The 17,800-nt window shown below is 37.5% G+C and overlaps 1 protein-coding gene across 1 annotated transcript; it reads right to left on the bottom strand.

Annotated features, from left to right (window-relative positions):
- Nucleotides 1–2,514: 2,514 nt before the first annotated feature.
- LOC114824223 (uncharacterized) lies at nucleotides 2,515–2,904 on the bottom strand. Its single transcript, XM_029100658.2, has one exon. The coding sequence runs from the start codon at nucleotides 2,902–2,904 to the stop codon at nucleotides 2,515–2,517; it is 390 nt and encodes a 129-aa protein (XP_028956491.2).
- Between the last annotated feature and the right edge of the window lie 14,896 nt (nucleotides 2,905–17,800).

The following is a 17,800-nucleotide window of genomic DNA, read 5'->3' as shown; positions in this document are numbered from 1 at the left end:
CTTGAGCGTACGGTTGTCTATGACTATACCTTGCTCTTCTCCACCCACTTGTGCCGTGGCCTTCTCTTCAACCTCAACTTCTTGCTCTTCTAATTCAGGCTCGGGACTAGAAGGATTAGACTCTTGCAATTTCTTTTTCCTTCTCAAAGTCCTCTCAAAATCACCGTCAAAGTCGGAGATATGCTCACGAACAGGTTGTGAGCTACGGGTCATAAACTAGTACCTAAAAACAAAGAAAACAAAACAAATCAGCAACTTAAACAGAAACTTAAACAAAATACAATAATTCGAAAGAAAACAATCCAAGAGATTAGCAAATTTGCTAATCCCCGGCAACGGCGCCAAAAATTTGATGCGAAATATATAAGCACACAAATTAAACCCTCTTTTTATCAATTGTAGTAAAGTATGTAAGTAGGGATCGTTCTAGGCCGGGGATTAGGAGGGATTGCTAAATCACTTGGAAACTGACTTGAAAACGTAAAAACAAAGTTTAAAACACTAACTAGACTCAAAGAATGCAAAACTATACTTTAAAACACTAAAACAAACCAAAAGACTCAAAACAGCCCCTAAACACTCAAAACTACCTTAAACACACAATCTGGGCAGTTTTGGGACTCTAACACAAACTTGGACGAATTTTGGTTTTCTAATGAACTAAAACACTTAAAAACATAATCTAAGACAAGTTCTAATTAATATGACTCAAAGAAATAAGATGGGGTTGATTTTGGACGAAAATAATTAAATTAAGACAAGAACAAAGTAAACAAATTCTTAGACAAATTTAAGTGAATCAAAACAGATTGTAAAATGAATTTGAATGACACTTATGGATGGAAGGCTAGCTAGGAGGTTCTTCTCCACACATGTCACACTTGCATACAAAACGATTTCCAGTTGCTTTTCGATAAGCTATGAATACTCAACGCCCCAAATTAACCGTGAATTGCACTAATTAACCCTCAGTTTTTCCACAAGTTATTGGGTTGGATGATTGCATACGACAACCCAAAACATTCCCTACAAGTTCCCTACATGAATTGCATAATAGAGATACAAGCAAGAATCATTAAGTTCTATGAAAAACATAAGCATCGACGAGGCACTCGTTACTATGATTTGCATGAAACTTATGCCAAGAATTTACTTAACGTGATTGTGACTAGCAACCTTCACTACTTGTGAATATAAGTTCATAACGATTAGGTGAAACTCCCTTATATTCTAGCGTTAAATTCATGCATGAAAATTAAGCGTGCACTCTCAACCAACATACACAAATCATTTCTTATACGATCGGATAAGTAAATTGAATTCACAACTTATGAATCACAACTGGATGTAATCAAATCATATTGCAAGTATGAACATGGTTTCGAATCACCCCCTAACTAAGAGGGATTTAGTTCCTCATACTCACAAAGCAAAGATACATAAAATTAGACATTAAAATCAAAGGAAAGAAAACACCTAAAATGCTCCAACTTGTGTAGCAAGTGCATCCAAGTATTCTCCTTTGCTTGCTTGCGGCAGATTGCTTTGTGGACGGATTTTTGGGTAGTTTTATGATGTAGAATGGATGGGGAATGGTATGGAAAGGTTTAGGGTAAGTGTGGAGGAATGTTTGAGGGTTGGAGGGTGGTGGAGAACTAGGCAAAGAGGGTGGAAGAAGGTGGAGTGGCTGTTATGTTTTCTAGGCACTAGAATGGTATTTTTGGGGTGTTTTGCTACCTAGAGGTTGTATGGACGAATTTTCTGTGATGAATGATGAATATGAGAGTGTGAACCCTTTGCCAAGGGGTGTAAACATGTATATATAGGCCCCAAAAACCTTAGAGAATCAGGTTAGGCTAGGGAGAATGCACGGCAAAGAGTGTGTGTGGTGTGCAATGGTCCAAAGGTGAAAATGAAGTGATGATGCAAAGTGTGAAGGGTAAAATGGAGTGGTCTTGTAGCTAGGGAGCATGAATGATTGTGTACATTGCATAGAGATGGAAATGGAGGTGAAAATGTGTCAATAAATGGGTCAAAGGTGCAGCAACATGTGGTACACAAGGCATGGGATTCCAAATGTGAATGATAGAGCATCAATTGGTGCATGTTATGGTTGTGAAAGTTGTATAAAATTTTGTGGGTGAAGGGAACAAGAGGTATCAAGCAATTAAGTGTAATAATTAAATGAATTGAAGCATGAAATCAGAAATTATGTAGGGGACAAGAGTGATCAAGCATGGCATGGGAATCCAAAGGGAATTCTATGTTGTTTTGCATGGCAATGAAGGCAAGTTGGGGTGACAAATTTTTGGGCTGAGTTCTTCATCTTTTGGACCATAATTCTTCACATTCTTGGCCTCTTTAGTTCTCAAATTCGCCCATCCACTTTGGCCCAAATATGTGACATGCATTCCAAGCTCCATTTTGCTCCAAAATGCTCCAAAATGCATCTTCTTGCCTACTTTGTCCATAAAATCTGAAAACACACGAAAATGACTTTAAACATTAAAATAACTAAGGAAACACGACATAAATGCACAAGAACAAGCCAACTAAGTCGCATAAATATGCTCCTATCAGCAGCCCTCTGCGGGTTATCTTCATCACCAACCCAAAGGGCTTGAAGGGTAATTTTGCCACTATCTTTCCCTCGAACATCGAGCTAAGTAGCCCTAAGACGATGAAGAGGACGAGGGCAATGACGACACTAGACTTGAACTTGAAGAGCGACAAATCGCCGCTGAATTCCTTAAGCTTGTTCTCGATGCGGCCGATCTTCTTGGTCTTGGACTTTTTGGTAATTTTGGCGGCAAATGAGGAGTTAGTCTTCGTGGTCTCGAGCTTCTTAGCGGCTTTATCGATGAAGGAGCAGAGGGACTTGTAGGAGTTGGTAAGGGAACCCATGAGATCACCTCGCAAACGAAGGTGAGGTCGAAATAGATTGGCATAGAATGAGAGAGCAGCGTGAGGTGAGGTCGAGAAAGAGAGAGGCTTGCAGCAGTTGCTTTGAGCGAAAGAGAAGGTGGCTATATGTGGGAGTAAGATGCTTCGAATGAAAGTCTGAGGAATTGTGCCTTCTCACATAAACCCTATAACAATAGACAGCCGAGACCAATAGGTCAGATAGAATTCTGTACGAAATAGTTTGGGATCAATTTGGGATGACGTACCGAAATTTTCGGGATTTTCGGTTCGGGATCGGAATTTTTTCTAAATATAATTTTCAGGATTTTTTTTTTCAACCACAAGAAGCATAATGTCACTAGCAACTTACATACAAATCGATTAATTTCATATCTTTGTAACCTATGTAGTAGGATGAAAATTGTAAACAACAATTGTCCACATATTGCATCAATGGTTAACAATTACTTACCCACGTGTAAGCGACTATCTCATGCTGAGGTCCCGATGGGATTGTATAGCTTCTTGTGTTTTTTAGCATGGAAGAGGGATATCATCTCTCCAAAGCTCATGGATTTAGAGCTCTCAACTTGCCTACATATCCAAAAAGATTTTATATGCTGTGTATTTTCTTTTGAAAGGCCGAAATAAATTACAACTTATATTTTTGATAAATTTCAGAACTATATATACTTGCCAAAATTTAATAAGACTAATTAAATTAGAAAACTTATTAAACCAAACTACAAATTGAGGATAAAAATGATCAAAGTCATCCCCTACTGTAGTTGCTTCCTTACCAAATGCTTCCAAATATTAAACAAAACAAAAATCATGGTGGGAAGATTTGTAAACCTTAAAATTTGTGAACACTTCAAATTTGATCCCTTCTTTTGAAGTTTTGTATCGAAAGGTGGCAAAAAAGTTGTTCAAAACGCTTTGCCCAACGTACCATTTGTTACTGCTCAATGCTAACAAATTTCGTGCCGTGGCAGCAGCACTTGGCTTGAATCGATCGATCGACCTAACAACAATGAACAGGCGCAATCTTCTAGGTTTGACAAGTTGCAAATACAAAGGCATCTCTTGACAATTGCCTTGTTTTTAGGTTAAACACAGACACATGCTACGTACTGTGCTGAGTGCGTGCTCAACGTAGCCAACTTTTTAGGCACGGTTATAAGATCTTGTAAGAGAAATTTTGAAATCATAAAAACAACAAGATATTAGGACTGTAAGAGAGGAATCGGCACAAGCATAAGAATGTCTTTTATTCTCTCAAAATTATATGTGAGAGATGGGACAATTCTTATATAGTTGTTAGGATATTTCTCAATGAGAAATTTTATTAAATCCATATAATATTTTTCTACACCCGACTTAAATTTTAAATGTGAATTATCTTTTCTACCCATTTGCATAATTATCATCAAATACGAGATTAAATTAACAATAAATTTAAAATTTATTAATAAACCCACTCAATAATCAAACCCTATCATCACATCAAGCCTAATATTTATCATACATTCATTCTAGCTAAACCTTTAAAATGCTCTCACAGAGAAAAATATGCTCTTCTTGACCAATGGATGATGATTTTTAACTTTTGAATCCTTCAACTAAGGTATGAATTGATTTATGTAAGGTTTTTTTTTTCATTTTTTTTTTCAATTTTTTTTGGATTTAGAAACAAAATTAACACCTTTTCTATTACACTTTCCCAGAAACTAAATCTAAGTTTAAGTCTGTAACAATAAATGTTCAATTTATAGCCTACACTAGAGATGTAATTTTCTTGGCTTTTGGCTGACAACTACAACATAGATTAGTATTATACAAACCCTTCTATTTGTTTTTGTGAAAGCAGTTAATCTTCTGGGCAAGTAAGATGCGAAAAGTGACTAAAACATTGACACACAACAAACTATTTTTATGATTTCTAAACTATACGTTGTCTATTTTATATAACTTAACCATTAAATATAATTTATACCTAGCTCTAATTAATTAAGCTTGAACTTGACAAATGCTGGAGCAAGGATCAAACATTAGCACCGAGATGACACAATTATTTAAATTCGACTTAATTGTATATTAGAGTGACGAGCACTGCACCATTTCCAGTATCCACTAGGTTCTTGCCTTTATATATTAGAGTGGCAAATATGAAGCAAGGATTAAGTATGAGACACGCCTTGAATGAGTTCTAGAATATTGATTTCGGGTTTTTATTTTTCTAAATATATGTAAAGATAAATTTATATATTGAAGTGGATTTATGAGGGTAATTTAGATAGTAAATTTGGGTTTAAAGTGATATTAATAGTTTGATTAAAAGTAATATGGGTTTAGAGAGTAAGTTGGGTGTAGAAAGAGGTTACATGGGTTCAAATAAAATTTCCCTTTCTCAATCAAGTCTATTATCAAATGAGAAATACTCATAATTACAATTATATATTTTATATCTGACCATAATAAAGCCTTAGCAAATATGAATTACATGATTGGTCAATTAGAGTTAAGACTCTATTATTCTAGCCATACTGAGATTGCAAGATCACTCAAATTTCAACTCACTTAAATAATACTAGAAAATCAAGTGACCTAATTGACAACTTATTGATCCTCACAATAATTCTTATAGATCCACCTTCATATAATGACTTCAGGGATTAGTTTGTCGTGGAGGATTGGAGCATTCATCACAAGAATGTGGAATTATTCAGTTTTAATTTTATTTATTTATGTCACTTAGTACTACGGTCTAATGGTATTCATCTTCATTTGTAAGTGAGAGGTTTTATGTTCGATTCTTGTCAAAGACAAATTTAAACCACATTATTGTAAGCTCATTGTGAGGTTTAGCCCACTCCCTCACCCCCTTAATATAGATAATATTGTTTGTTAAAAAAAAATTTATTTATTTTTCATAGAGAAAGACATGAAAATTTTCAAAGCTGGACAAAGAGGATGTAAATTAAGAACTGAGATGCAAAGTGGGTGACACTAATTGTATTATTATTAAGGAGAGAGGGAAGGTTCAAAACAATCATTTTAAGGAGAAAGAGGAGTTTTGAACCTAGAACTTATGGGTGGAAACCTAACACCGTATCAACTAGAATATTAGACCATATGTAGAAGTCACGCTAATTGTGATTAAACGTCTATACTGTACAAAAATATTCATATAGGGTGAGACTAGTTGATACCTAAAATTCCTTAACTCAAGTCATCTCAACAAAAAAAAAAAACAACACCCCGGCATTGGATCACTTTTGAATATGTATAATCTCTTGACAAGATATCAAAAATATTCATATAGGGTGAGACTAGTTGATACCTAAAATTCCTTAACTCAAGTCATCTCAAAAAAAAAAAAAAAAAAAAAAAAGGACACCCCGGCATTGGATCACTTTTGAATATGTATAATCTCTTGACAAGATATCATGAGTAAGGTAAAGCATAAAAAAAATATCATGGATAAGGTGTCAATGCAAAACAATATGCTATCCCATTCTTAATTATTCTTTATTGTTAAAATACTATTTTAATTAGCAATTTTTTTTAATAGTATGTGCATGGTACATAAAATAAATTATTGAAATTAAAAAAAGAAAATTCTAGTAGTTGTGGAAATCAAATCTAATGACTAAAGCATATGTACAACTCAGTACTATGTAACATTAAAGTCACAACCTTAATTCGTGCTATTATAATTTGTAGGTGTAATGTCATTACTGATAAAATTATCTTTGGGTAACAACTCATATCTCAAATTTTAAGTACCAGTTAGTGTGGGATTATTTTATTTGTTTGAATTCACGTCATTTTTAACCTCGATTATTTATATTTATATGCCATTGTTAGGTTATATGCCGTATAAGTTAAAATGGAAAAAGTTGAGATAATAGTCGGTTTTCTTAAATACATTACTAATTTAAAATGCAGAATAACACAAGTGGGCTCTTCTTTTATAATTTAGCTTTCCTTTGTTTTTTTTTTTTGACCCTTAAAATGACATGCTAAAATATACAACTAATAACATAGATTATTGATTTATACCAAAATTAAAATTATGAAGGTGTTAGGCTGTTAGCTAACTTTCGTTGTCTAGGAAACCTTTGCAATGCTATACTAAAATCATGTAATGGCCCCGGAAGATGAGGATATTGCCAAACCAAATAATTTTCGGCAGAAAAAAAATTAAGACTAATTAAGTAAGAAACCTTCTAATTGAATTATCAATTAATCATAAAATAAAATGAATGATAGAGTACCTATAATTTCAAATTATATATTTCATGATACTAGCACTAGCCTAAAAGTTGGATTATTTTAACGGATAATACTTGCATTCTTTTTTGGGAGGATGAGTTTATTCCTTGTTGCGGATAACGTATCTCGACTGTACAAATTTAATAATTGAAACTGTTCAATTCCTTAATTTTCATTTGAAGATTACCTGTACAAAAATCATTTCAATCGGAAATCATAAATCATTCAAATGTATAAAACAAATCGACGGTATAGATACAAAGTAATATATTGATGATGAACCATCTATTTATTTGATATGTTGAGATAACATTTTTTGTAGGATAGGTCTTCAAATGAAGGGAAGTGAGATCGACGGAGGAGATGAAGGAAGCAAGGAGAGAAAGGAAGGAAAGGAGGGAAAGGAGGGAGGGAGATGGCCAATCGGGGGGGGGGGGGGGGAATAAGGAGGGGAAATGAGAGAAAGGGGAAACAGGGGATTCTTGACCCGACCCGATTGGCTCCTTACTCTTCCGACGACTTTCCACCATTTTCCCGATGAATTACATCAAATCATCACTTGGAAAACCCTCCATGATCTTCCATCTTCCTATTACACCTAAAAAATCAAGGGATTTGGCCTTGAAATTAGGTGAACCCGCACGATGGGGTGTAGCGGCTTTGTGTTAGAATCACCTAAATCTGAAGCTAACTACATGCATCTCCACCACTAGACCCGGCAATTTTTGACACGATAAGAAAACGACACAAAAATAGCGGGTTTCGGGTCAACACGATAATTAATCGGGTCATTATCGAGTGACCCGTTAATAACAGGTTCTTAACGGGTATACACGCGGGTAACACGTGGGTAACCCGTTTCGACCCGTTAAGAAAAAAATTATTTTGATAATTTTAAAGTTTAATTACTAAAAGATTTATTATAAAATACAATAGCCATATTAATATATACAATATATTCTATATTAAATATATAGTTTTCTATTATTATTCAATAAAGTTAAAAAAAAAAAAAAAAAAAAGGTTTTAGTCATTATTTATTTTTATTATGAGAGTTCCTTATTATCATTACTAGGATAAATTTTACTTAACATGTTGTGTTTGTACCATACTTGACCAATCCCGAAACTACTGAGCACCGGTCAACGTTATACCGTCAAGGACCCAGAAGAGCTTCCCTTCAACCAGGAGGCCAATCACAATGCGACACGTGTCGACATTAGAAGCCAATCACAGCGCGACACGCGTCAACATTAGAAGCCAATCACAACACGACACGTGTCACTATCAGAACAAAACTAGAAACTCTCTTCTATAAATAGGGATCATTCTCCCACAATAATCTCTAATGTCATTTTGTACTAAACTATTCACTAGAACTCACAAAAGGAGAGCTTGAACCTATGTATTTGTGTAAACCCTTCACAATCAATGAGAACTCCTCTACTCCGTGGATGTAGCCAATCTGGGTGAACCACGTACATCTTGTGTTTGCTTCTCCGTCTCTATTCATTTACGTACTTATCTTCACTAGTGATCGAAGCAACCAAGCGAAGGTCACAACCCTGACACTTTCTGTTGTACCAAAGTCCTCGCTGATTTTGTGCATCAACATGTTGTTTTCCAAAATTAAAATAAACTAGTATAGTATTTGTATAGGCTAGAACTAATAAGACATACATACAAGTATGAAAAATGTGAAAGAATATATAAACACTCGTGATTCATCATTATTTCTCCATGAGTAGATAATGGTTACACTTACATTATCGTTTAGATTTTTAAAATCCTCCAAACCCTCATGAATAATGTTTTTTATTTAAGGGAAAAATTAATAATAATTATTGTAGAAGTGTAAAAAAATGTAAAAAAAAATATACAATCACTCATAGTGACAAGCTTTACAACTTTCATAAGGGGGTCAGCTTCGAAATCTAACACTATAATCCATAAACCTTAAATTTTTATTTAATCGTCGATTGTCATTTACGCTTTATTCTTCTTACTGAATTTCATTTTTTAAATTTTCTTTTTTGAAAACATGATCATCTGGCGGATGTAAGAAGATGAACGGTTCAGATCTTTGATATCACGTTTCGATATTTATGGTTAACTGAAATATGAGTCGATATCATATAGTTTGTAGAAACTTTATAAACATCAAGCAATATTTTCACTAACCGTGTTGATGCACAAAGCTGGATGGTCTTGGTACAACGTAAATCCGACCGTGAATCTGCATGTAATGTAAATAACACAAGATGTATCGTGGTTCACCCCAAGGTTTGGGCTACGTCTACACTGAATATGTATTTATCTGAGGGAGAGAGAGAGAAGGAGCTCTGTAATGTGAGAGCTTTGAGAGGGGGTGAGAGGCTTAGGGTTTGTGAGGGTGAGGAAGCCCTTTTATAGAATAAGGGCTCCTCTCCTAATTACATATTTGCCTCTTCCTTTATTAGATAATTACATTTAAGTCCCCCGAGTATTTATACTAGGTCTAAATACGAGGCCCTAAATATGGTATAAACAATAGTCCCCCAAGTCTTCAGTCAAGAGAGTCTTTTGGCTAGAGACTTAAAATTCAGTCCATGTGTGGGCCGAAGTAACTAGATGTTGTCTTGAACTGATGCTCGATATGAGGCGGTGCTCAATCTGAAATGATGCTCAACTAGAAGTAGCACACGCTGCGAGGCTGCTCGGCTCGTGGCTTATGTTGGTTGGCTCGACCTGTGGTATTTGAAGGTGAGGGAGTCCCTTTTATAGAATAAGGGCTCACTCCTCAATACATAAATGATGGGTTAGAAGTGATGCTCGTGGCGAGGCGGTTGCTCAGCTGGCGGCGGTGCTCTCTAATGAATGTGAGGAAGTCCCTTTTATAGAATAAGGGCTCGCTCCTCAGTACATAGATAATGGGCTAAGTCCCCCAAGTATTTTCATGAGTGTTTTCTAATGAAAGTGAGGGAGTCCATTTTATAAAATAAGGGCTCGCTCCTCAGTACATAGATAATGGGCTAAGTCCCCCAAGTATTTTCCATGAGGCCCAGTTGAGGCCCAATATATGGTACATAATGTAGTCCCCCAAATCTTCGGTCAATATAATCTGTTGGCTGGAGACTTCAAATTGAATCCATGTATGGGCCGAAGTGGCGGTTGTTCGGATGCGGTATTTGTATACCCTGCACTGAAGCTTTGTAAGTGAAGCTTTTGCAAGTGAAGTTTTGAAGCTAGAGCTCTGTAAATGAAGCTTTTGAAGCTAGAGCTCTGTAAATGAAGCTTTTGAAGCTGTAGCTCTGTAAATGAAGTTTTTGAAGCTAGAACTTTTGTAAATGAGGCTTTTGAAGCTATAGCTCTGTAAATGAAGCTTTTGAAGCTAGAGCTTTTGTAAATGAAGCTTTTGAAGCTGATTGACATGAGTAATGCTCATGAATGTTTGATTGACATAAGTGATGCTCATGGATGTTGACATGAATGATGGTTATGAATGTTTATGTATGATTGACATGAGTAATGCTCATGTATAATTTGGAGTACTAGGCGTACTTTTGATCACCTGGTTGGTGGCATGAAGGGGAGTACAGGTTGTACATTTCATCACCTGGTTGGTGGCATGAATGGCTAGTTGCCAAATTAGAGTACGGGTTGTACATCTCATCACCTGGTTGGTGGCATGAATGGCTAGTTGCCAAATGATATTTAGAGTACGGGTTGTACATTTCATCACCTGGTTGGTAGTAATAGCGGCGGGTTGCCGAATAATTTTGGAGTACTGAGCGTACTTTTGGTCACCTGGTTGGTGGTAATAGCGGCAGGTTGCCGAATAATTATGGAGTACTGGGCGTACTTTTGATGACCTGGTTGGTGCTATTTTGGGCTTATGGGTCTTCGCCCTCTACACAACATTCCAGCCTATTTATTTTGGGCTTTGCCGTTGTTTTTTTTTTTTTTTTTAGTATTATCACCCTCTGATGGGGTTTATACAGATGTCTCCGAGAGATAAGAAAAATAAATTACATCACTTTAAAGTAAGGAAAATAAATCACATCATTCTGGTATGGTGTTTGTTCCTTGCTTTTGCTTTCTGCTTTCCGTCGCACTTTCTCTGTCTCTTCACCCGGTAGACAAAAGGAATCGTAATAATAGGAACCTTATAATTTTGCCCTTTTTCTTCTTTTCTCTTTTCCTTTTCTGCTTTACTTTCTCTTTTTCTTTTGCATTGTCCCCCATATGCTGGTTGATGATTTTCTTGCTTGTCCCACCTCACATGATTTTCTTGCTTGACACTAAAGTGACAGCTGCTTTCCTGCCATGCCATGTTGTTGGGTTTCTTCTCGGCTACATCAAAGTAGAACACCGGAATATCGAGGCTCAAAAGTGGGAGGGATACACACAAGAAAGGGAAAACTGGAAAGAGCATAGAGATCATTTTTCCCGTCGTCCCCGTTGAACTCAACCATAAACGGTTGGGTTTTGTTGCCAATGAATTCTGCGGTTGCGGTTCTTAAAGGTGCTGGGGGTCTTTCAGAGGTCTCCAAACCGCCGGCAAAAATGATTTGGGAGCCGAAGACGCCGCAGCCAAGCCAGTGGCAAAGATTCTCGCCACGTGTGGAAGCCAAATCTCACAGCAAGGGCAATTGATCAGCACCGGAGGAACAAAGGTCGCATACTTTGGTTGTCACGAGCTCATCGCCGCCGTCAACAGTAAGAGGTTGAACGTGAATCTTACAGGAGTATGATAACAAATCTGTGAGATTGATGGTGTGGACATTGTAACGAAGGCCATCATCCGCAACCTGTTCCGTGCAGAGATACAAAGACCTACACTCCTCAGATGCAACATGTTCCTTGTATCTTTCTACTTGAACTACTGGTTCGAACCGGAAAAGTAAAGCGCAGTGAGCTTAGTAAGGACCATAACTCTGGTTTGGGAGTCAATGAAGACCAAGCCGTGGCGCGACCAGACCGAGCCGAGCTGAGAGAAGACTCGGAACTGGTGAGTCAGAGGGTTGCAGACGACGAGTCGACTCAACGACTCAACGACTTAGACATGGTCAGAAGAGTCTGAACTCAGGATGAGGTTCAGCTCTCTCTGTCTTTGTTTAGCTCTCTCTGTCTCTGTTCGAGTCTGGACTCGCGTTGATTACTACGATAGCCCTCCATTGAGGAACAAGTGGTCTACGATGGAATCTTTGTAGGGACCAGTGCTGGAGGCCGTATCTAGGGTGAAGCACTCAAACTCAACAGCAGGCAGCAGCAGTGCAGAATCTCCCATTTTTTTAGGGTTTTGCCAAGCTCCGCCAATTGCTTAAGCGGCGGATCTTCTCATTCTCTTCCGCTTCTATTGTTACTGCTCGCCATGGCTGATTGATCACCAAATCAACTTTGTACTTCTAGAGAGAGAGAGGAGAGAGGAGAAAGAGAGCTGGTATTTTCGCTTAGTTGGCTACTTCGCTGGTTTCCATTGCCGACGACGTCGTAAGGACGACCTTCCGGAGGAGAAGATATTTGGTCTTGTAATTGGAGTACCAACAGAGGGTGCTGCAGGGGCAAAACACTTACCAGCAGAGACTGTGACCGTTGCATGCCCTGACCACCTTGTACTTGCTGATCTTCCTATGGCAAAAGGCATTGGTGCAGTAACCACCACTACTATTTGTTAAGAATGTAGGCCACAGGTCCCGTCGCTAGCTTGGAGAACGCGTCCACTTTTGTGTTAGCTGTGATTTTCCAATTGCTATCTATGGACACCTGAGCCCTTGTGAGCATGCTTTTTGTCTGGATTATGAGACGAGTGAGATTAGCAGAGTGCATGGGAGGGAAATGCATGCAGTTTTGAGGGGAAAGAGATGGAGAAAGGAAGTCCATGTAACTGGAACCACACAAAATAAAAGGGATATGATGTACTCGATGAATGAGGGATTTGCTCAGATCCAAAGGAAAATCCAGGTTTTGGGTGTTGGGTTTCTGCAAATTCACGATGAAGGTTGTGAAAAAAATGAGAGAGAACCGACATAGCTTTTCGTGTCGATTCCCACAGACGGCGCCAAATGTTGATGCACAAAACTGGATGGTCTTGGTACAACGTAAATCCGACCGTGAATCTACATGTAATGTAAATAACACAAGATGTATCGTGGTTCACCCCAAGGTTTGGGCTACATCCACACTGAATATGTATTTATCTGAGGGAGAGAGAGAGAAGGAGCTCTGTAATGTGAGAGCTTTGAGAGGGGGTGAGAGGCTTAGGGTTTGTGAGGGTGAGGAAGCCCTTTTATAAAATAAGGGCTCCTCTCCTAATTACATATTTGCCTCTTCCTTTATTACATAATTACATTTAAGTCCCCCGAGTATTTATACTAGGTCTAAATACGAGGCCCTAAATATGGTATAAACAAACCGTAAAATTCTAAACATAATATCAACGATCCAAACGTTCATCTTCCTACACCCTCTAATAGATCATGTTTTCAAAAAAGAAAATCCGAAAAAACAAAATTTGATAAGAAAAATGAAGCGTAAATGTAAACAACAATCAACGATTAAATTTTGATCTATGATTTATATAATTATAGTGGCGAATTTCAAAGTTAAGCTCTTCACAAAAGTTATAAAGCTTGTCATTACGAGCGTTTATGACACACCCCGACCTAGATCATGGCATGCTGGCCGTCACGTAAGGGTGACGTAGCCATGTGCATAGTGCGGAAGCAATAAAGATATAAAAAATGCAAATAAATAAAAACCAACTAACTAGAGTACTAGATAAGATAAGGTGCAAGTGCGATATTAAGTGTGAGTTCACAATCCGAGTATAAGTAGCCTAAGTGCAGTCCAGCAGGACAAATACTAATTATACAACACCAAGATAATCCTACATTGGTGACAATCTGTCAGAGCTGCCATGAATTCCTCATAAGCCACCAACAAGCACTCCTAACTAGAACCTAAATGGGCGCAAAACAGAAAGTGTGAGTGGGCAAAAATAAAGCTTTTCAAAACCATTTCATTTATCAAAAGTTCTAACCCCTCGCTGTAAAACCTGTATAATTTCCCAAAAAATAGAATGTGTATATATATATATATATATATATATATATATATATATCTCAAAACCATGCTTAGAAACGATATTCATAAATATGCCATGCCAAATATCTAAAAAATAACATAATAAATAATTCAGGTGAAATAACATATCAGCCGGATCCACCTAAAGTGGCCTGTACGGCTGAATCTATAGCTCAACAGGTATGCTTGCACACGAGTCGAAACCACCAAAAGTGGTCTATACGACAGGATTGGGTGTAAATAAATACGCTCTTATGCTACGATCACGTGAAGACTGTGCGAATAATCGCGGGTCACTTACGGGTCGAAACCACCTATAGTGGTCTGTACGACAGGACTGTGCACCTAACTTGGATCCAAGGTGAGTGTATGGTGCAGGAGGTGAACATCACGTGAAGACCTGTGCCCTGGCCAGAGGCGAGAGCACTAACATTGGGGTGCATGTTTATGAATTCTCAACACATCTCACATAATCATCAAATCACATATACTAATTCATACTCTAAGTATAACTCAATATGCATGGCATTTCAAAACATAGTTTCATTTAAACGTATTTTCTAGGAAAAATACCAAGTATATAGTATATACTGAAAACCAAAAGCCCACTCACTAATATGTGGAAGGATCGTAACCCCCTAGCCTTGCTTAACTGCGCTCGTCCTCAAGATAAGTCTCATCTATATGCGAAACAACTATATAAACGTTATTTTAAAGCGCATACACAAAAAAGGTAATAACTTCTTATACATAGCTTAATTGGGGTATTTAAATATACCACCATGACCTACTTAACTTCAGGAACACCCTCATATTTTTAGAAAAATTTTCCCAGCACCCACGCGCCTTCACGCGCCGGCCAAAGCACGACCAGACGCGCGGCTCACGCGCAGGCATGTGCCTAGCACACTAACGGATTCCCTAACAGCGTTAGGGAATATTCCATTAAAAATCAGCATATACCGTTAAAGATACCTAACGCCGTTAGCATATTCCATCAACTTTGACGAAATATTCTCCTCCTTCAACCTTGGTTCGCCGAAGTTCGGCGCCGGCCACCTCTGCTATCGCCGGATTTTGGAAAATTTTTAAAACTTATGATCTCTTCCATTTCTCAACCAAATACAATAAAATTTGTACCAAAATGAAGCTTACAATGAGAAGAATACATTCTTACCACTTTGGGAACCTAAATTCAACGGAAACTCGCCGGAAAAACTCGAGGAAACCGGCCAAACCCTGCAACTATATACACCCGAGTGTTCTTACGTCAAAACCACTCCAAAATTGATCCAATGTGCTAGAAAAGCAAGAATAATACCTTCTTAGGTCTCAAAACAACTTAAAACCTTCGTGATCACGTCAGCGGAAAAATCACCCCTCGCTAGAGTTCGGGTAACTTAAGTTCTACAAGCTTTCAAGACCAACTAAGGGTATGAATCGACTCCAGGGCTTGCAAGAAACATGAAAACCACCTTCACAGTCTCGATCCGTGCCTTCAAAGGTTGGTTTGAAATATGTTCGTACAATTGTATGGAAATGGAAAGAAGTCCTAGAGGGAATGAGAGAGAGAACGGTCAACGGGATTGGTTGATGTGTGTGTGTGGTCCTAGTTGGTCACCAACAAAAACAAACAAAATCTTGAGTTCCAATTGGGTCCAAATCTTTAGGAAATGAATCAATTGATTAAAATATTAAGCTCAAACACACAACACAACTCAACGTCCAAGGGTATACTAGTCACAGTTTATATATTTTTTCTATATTTTTTACACTTCTGCATTAATTAAAAAACTATTAAAGAAAATGTGCAAGGTTCCAATGTTCTAATGTTCCAATGTCCTTAATTTTGCAAATCTTTTGAACATTTGATATTTTGTAATGTTTTAATGTTTTTTTTTATTATGTTCTTATTTTGGGTATGTAAATATATACTTAAAAGAAAATTGCATTTTTATGTTTTGGATGTGACAATATGGTATGTATATACTTATTTAGTATTATGTTTTTCATTTGATTGTTTATTGGTTTAAAATATATTTTCCTTAACGGGTAACAGGTCGTGTTATATTACCTGTTAATATTATCTGGTCAATTTCAGGTTGGGTCATTTTTCCTGTTTATTTTAACAGGTGTTACACGTTACTACCCGTTAAGATATCGGGTATGACACGAAAACAACACGAACATGGAAAACACGACACGAATGCCAGGTCTATCCACCACCATTAGACTTTCCTTGAGGCCTGGAACAAAGCCCAAACAACTATAGGGACGGCGAAGCACCGGAAGTGATGGATCGAAGCCACCCATTCTTAGGGTTCTAGCGGGTTTGAGATGAATTGAAGCCTTTTCCGGCCAAATTAGACTTGGCCACAGGTATAAAACTTGCTCTACTCATTGATATCTTCATTCCTGTAAATTTTGGTAATTTTTGGAAATAGTTAGATTTTCCAGTGAGTTGGGGCGGGCAGCCGACCGGCACCTGCGGCGGCAAGTGGGCCAAGGTTCCTAGGCTAAATTTGATACCCCAACTCCATAAGTGAAGTCCGATTGATGAAATTTCATCGTTTGAACATAGTTATGATAGAGATCGTCACTTGATCCTTATATGAATTGACGATCCAACCGTTGGATCGTCACCAAACTTTAATAATCTATAATACGTAATATTTGAGGACAATAGGAACTAAAAGATTAGGAATCTGACATACGGATATTCTTGAACTGAATTTATAAGCTTGTAAATAAAATGTCGGCCGCCACTTAATTCTAGCAATTGGCGGAGATCCAACCGTTGGATCATAATGAAATTTTAGTATGATGTTCCAGAAGTATAATGTGGATCTTTGGAACTTACATATTGGAAATCTGAGGTGCGGATCTTCTGGATTGAGTTACATAGGATTATGGACCCTGTCGTCGACCTTTGACCGACGGTTGACTTTTGGTCAATGAGTTTCAAATCATTCTAGAACCTCTTTGGGGATGTATTTTATGTAAGTTACGTGTTCTATCGATAAGAATTATGAGACATTATTTGATAATTGTTCTAGGCGACGATGGTTCGTGACGCCTCAATATTTATGCTAGAGAATTGTAGAGCAGACTTCAGGTGAGTGGGTATTTTCCTTTTTATAGTATATATATGATTGACAGTTCCACAAATGCCTTTAAATTGATTTATGCATTTTATGCCATGTCATATATATATATATATATATATATATTAAAATACTATGATATGGATGAGTTTTAGATTGCATCAAGGCATATCCATATGCATATTACCTGCATATAATTGTTGTGAATGCTTGGAAGTGCTAAGGTGAATGCGGGACGCGCAGGTAAGTTCAGGTGAGTTTATGGTGTTATTTGAAATGATTGAGTTATGACATGACTATATTTATGTTTTATGCAACTCCGACACTGTCGTACAGATTGCGATAGGCAACTCCGATACTGTCGTACATGGTAACGATGGTGGTAGGGATGATGTTTGCAGCGAAGGAGTGGTGTTGCTAGCAATGGTAGTGGTTGGGGTGGTGGTAGT

This window comes from Malus domestica, chromosome 03, assembly GCF_042453785.1.
Source record: "Malus domestica chromosome 03, GDT2T_hap1".
In the NCBI taxonomy this organism is placed as follows: domain Eukaryota; kingdom Viridiplantae; phylum Streptophyta; class Magnoliopsida; order Rosales; family Rosaceae; genus Malus; species Malus domestica.
This window is presented reverse-complemented; position numbering and strand designations above follow the sequence as displayed.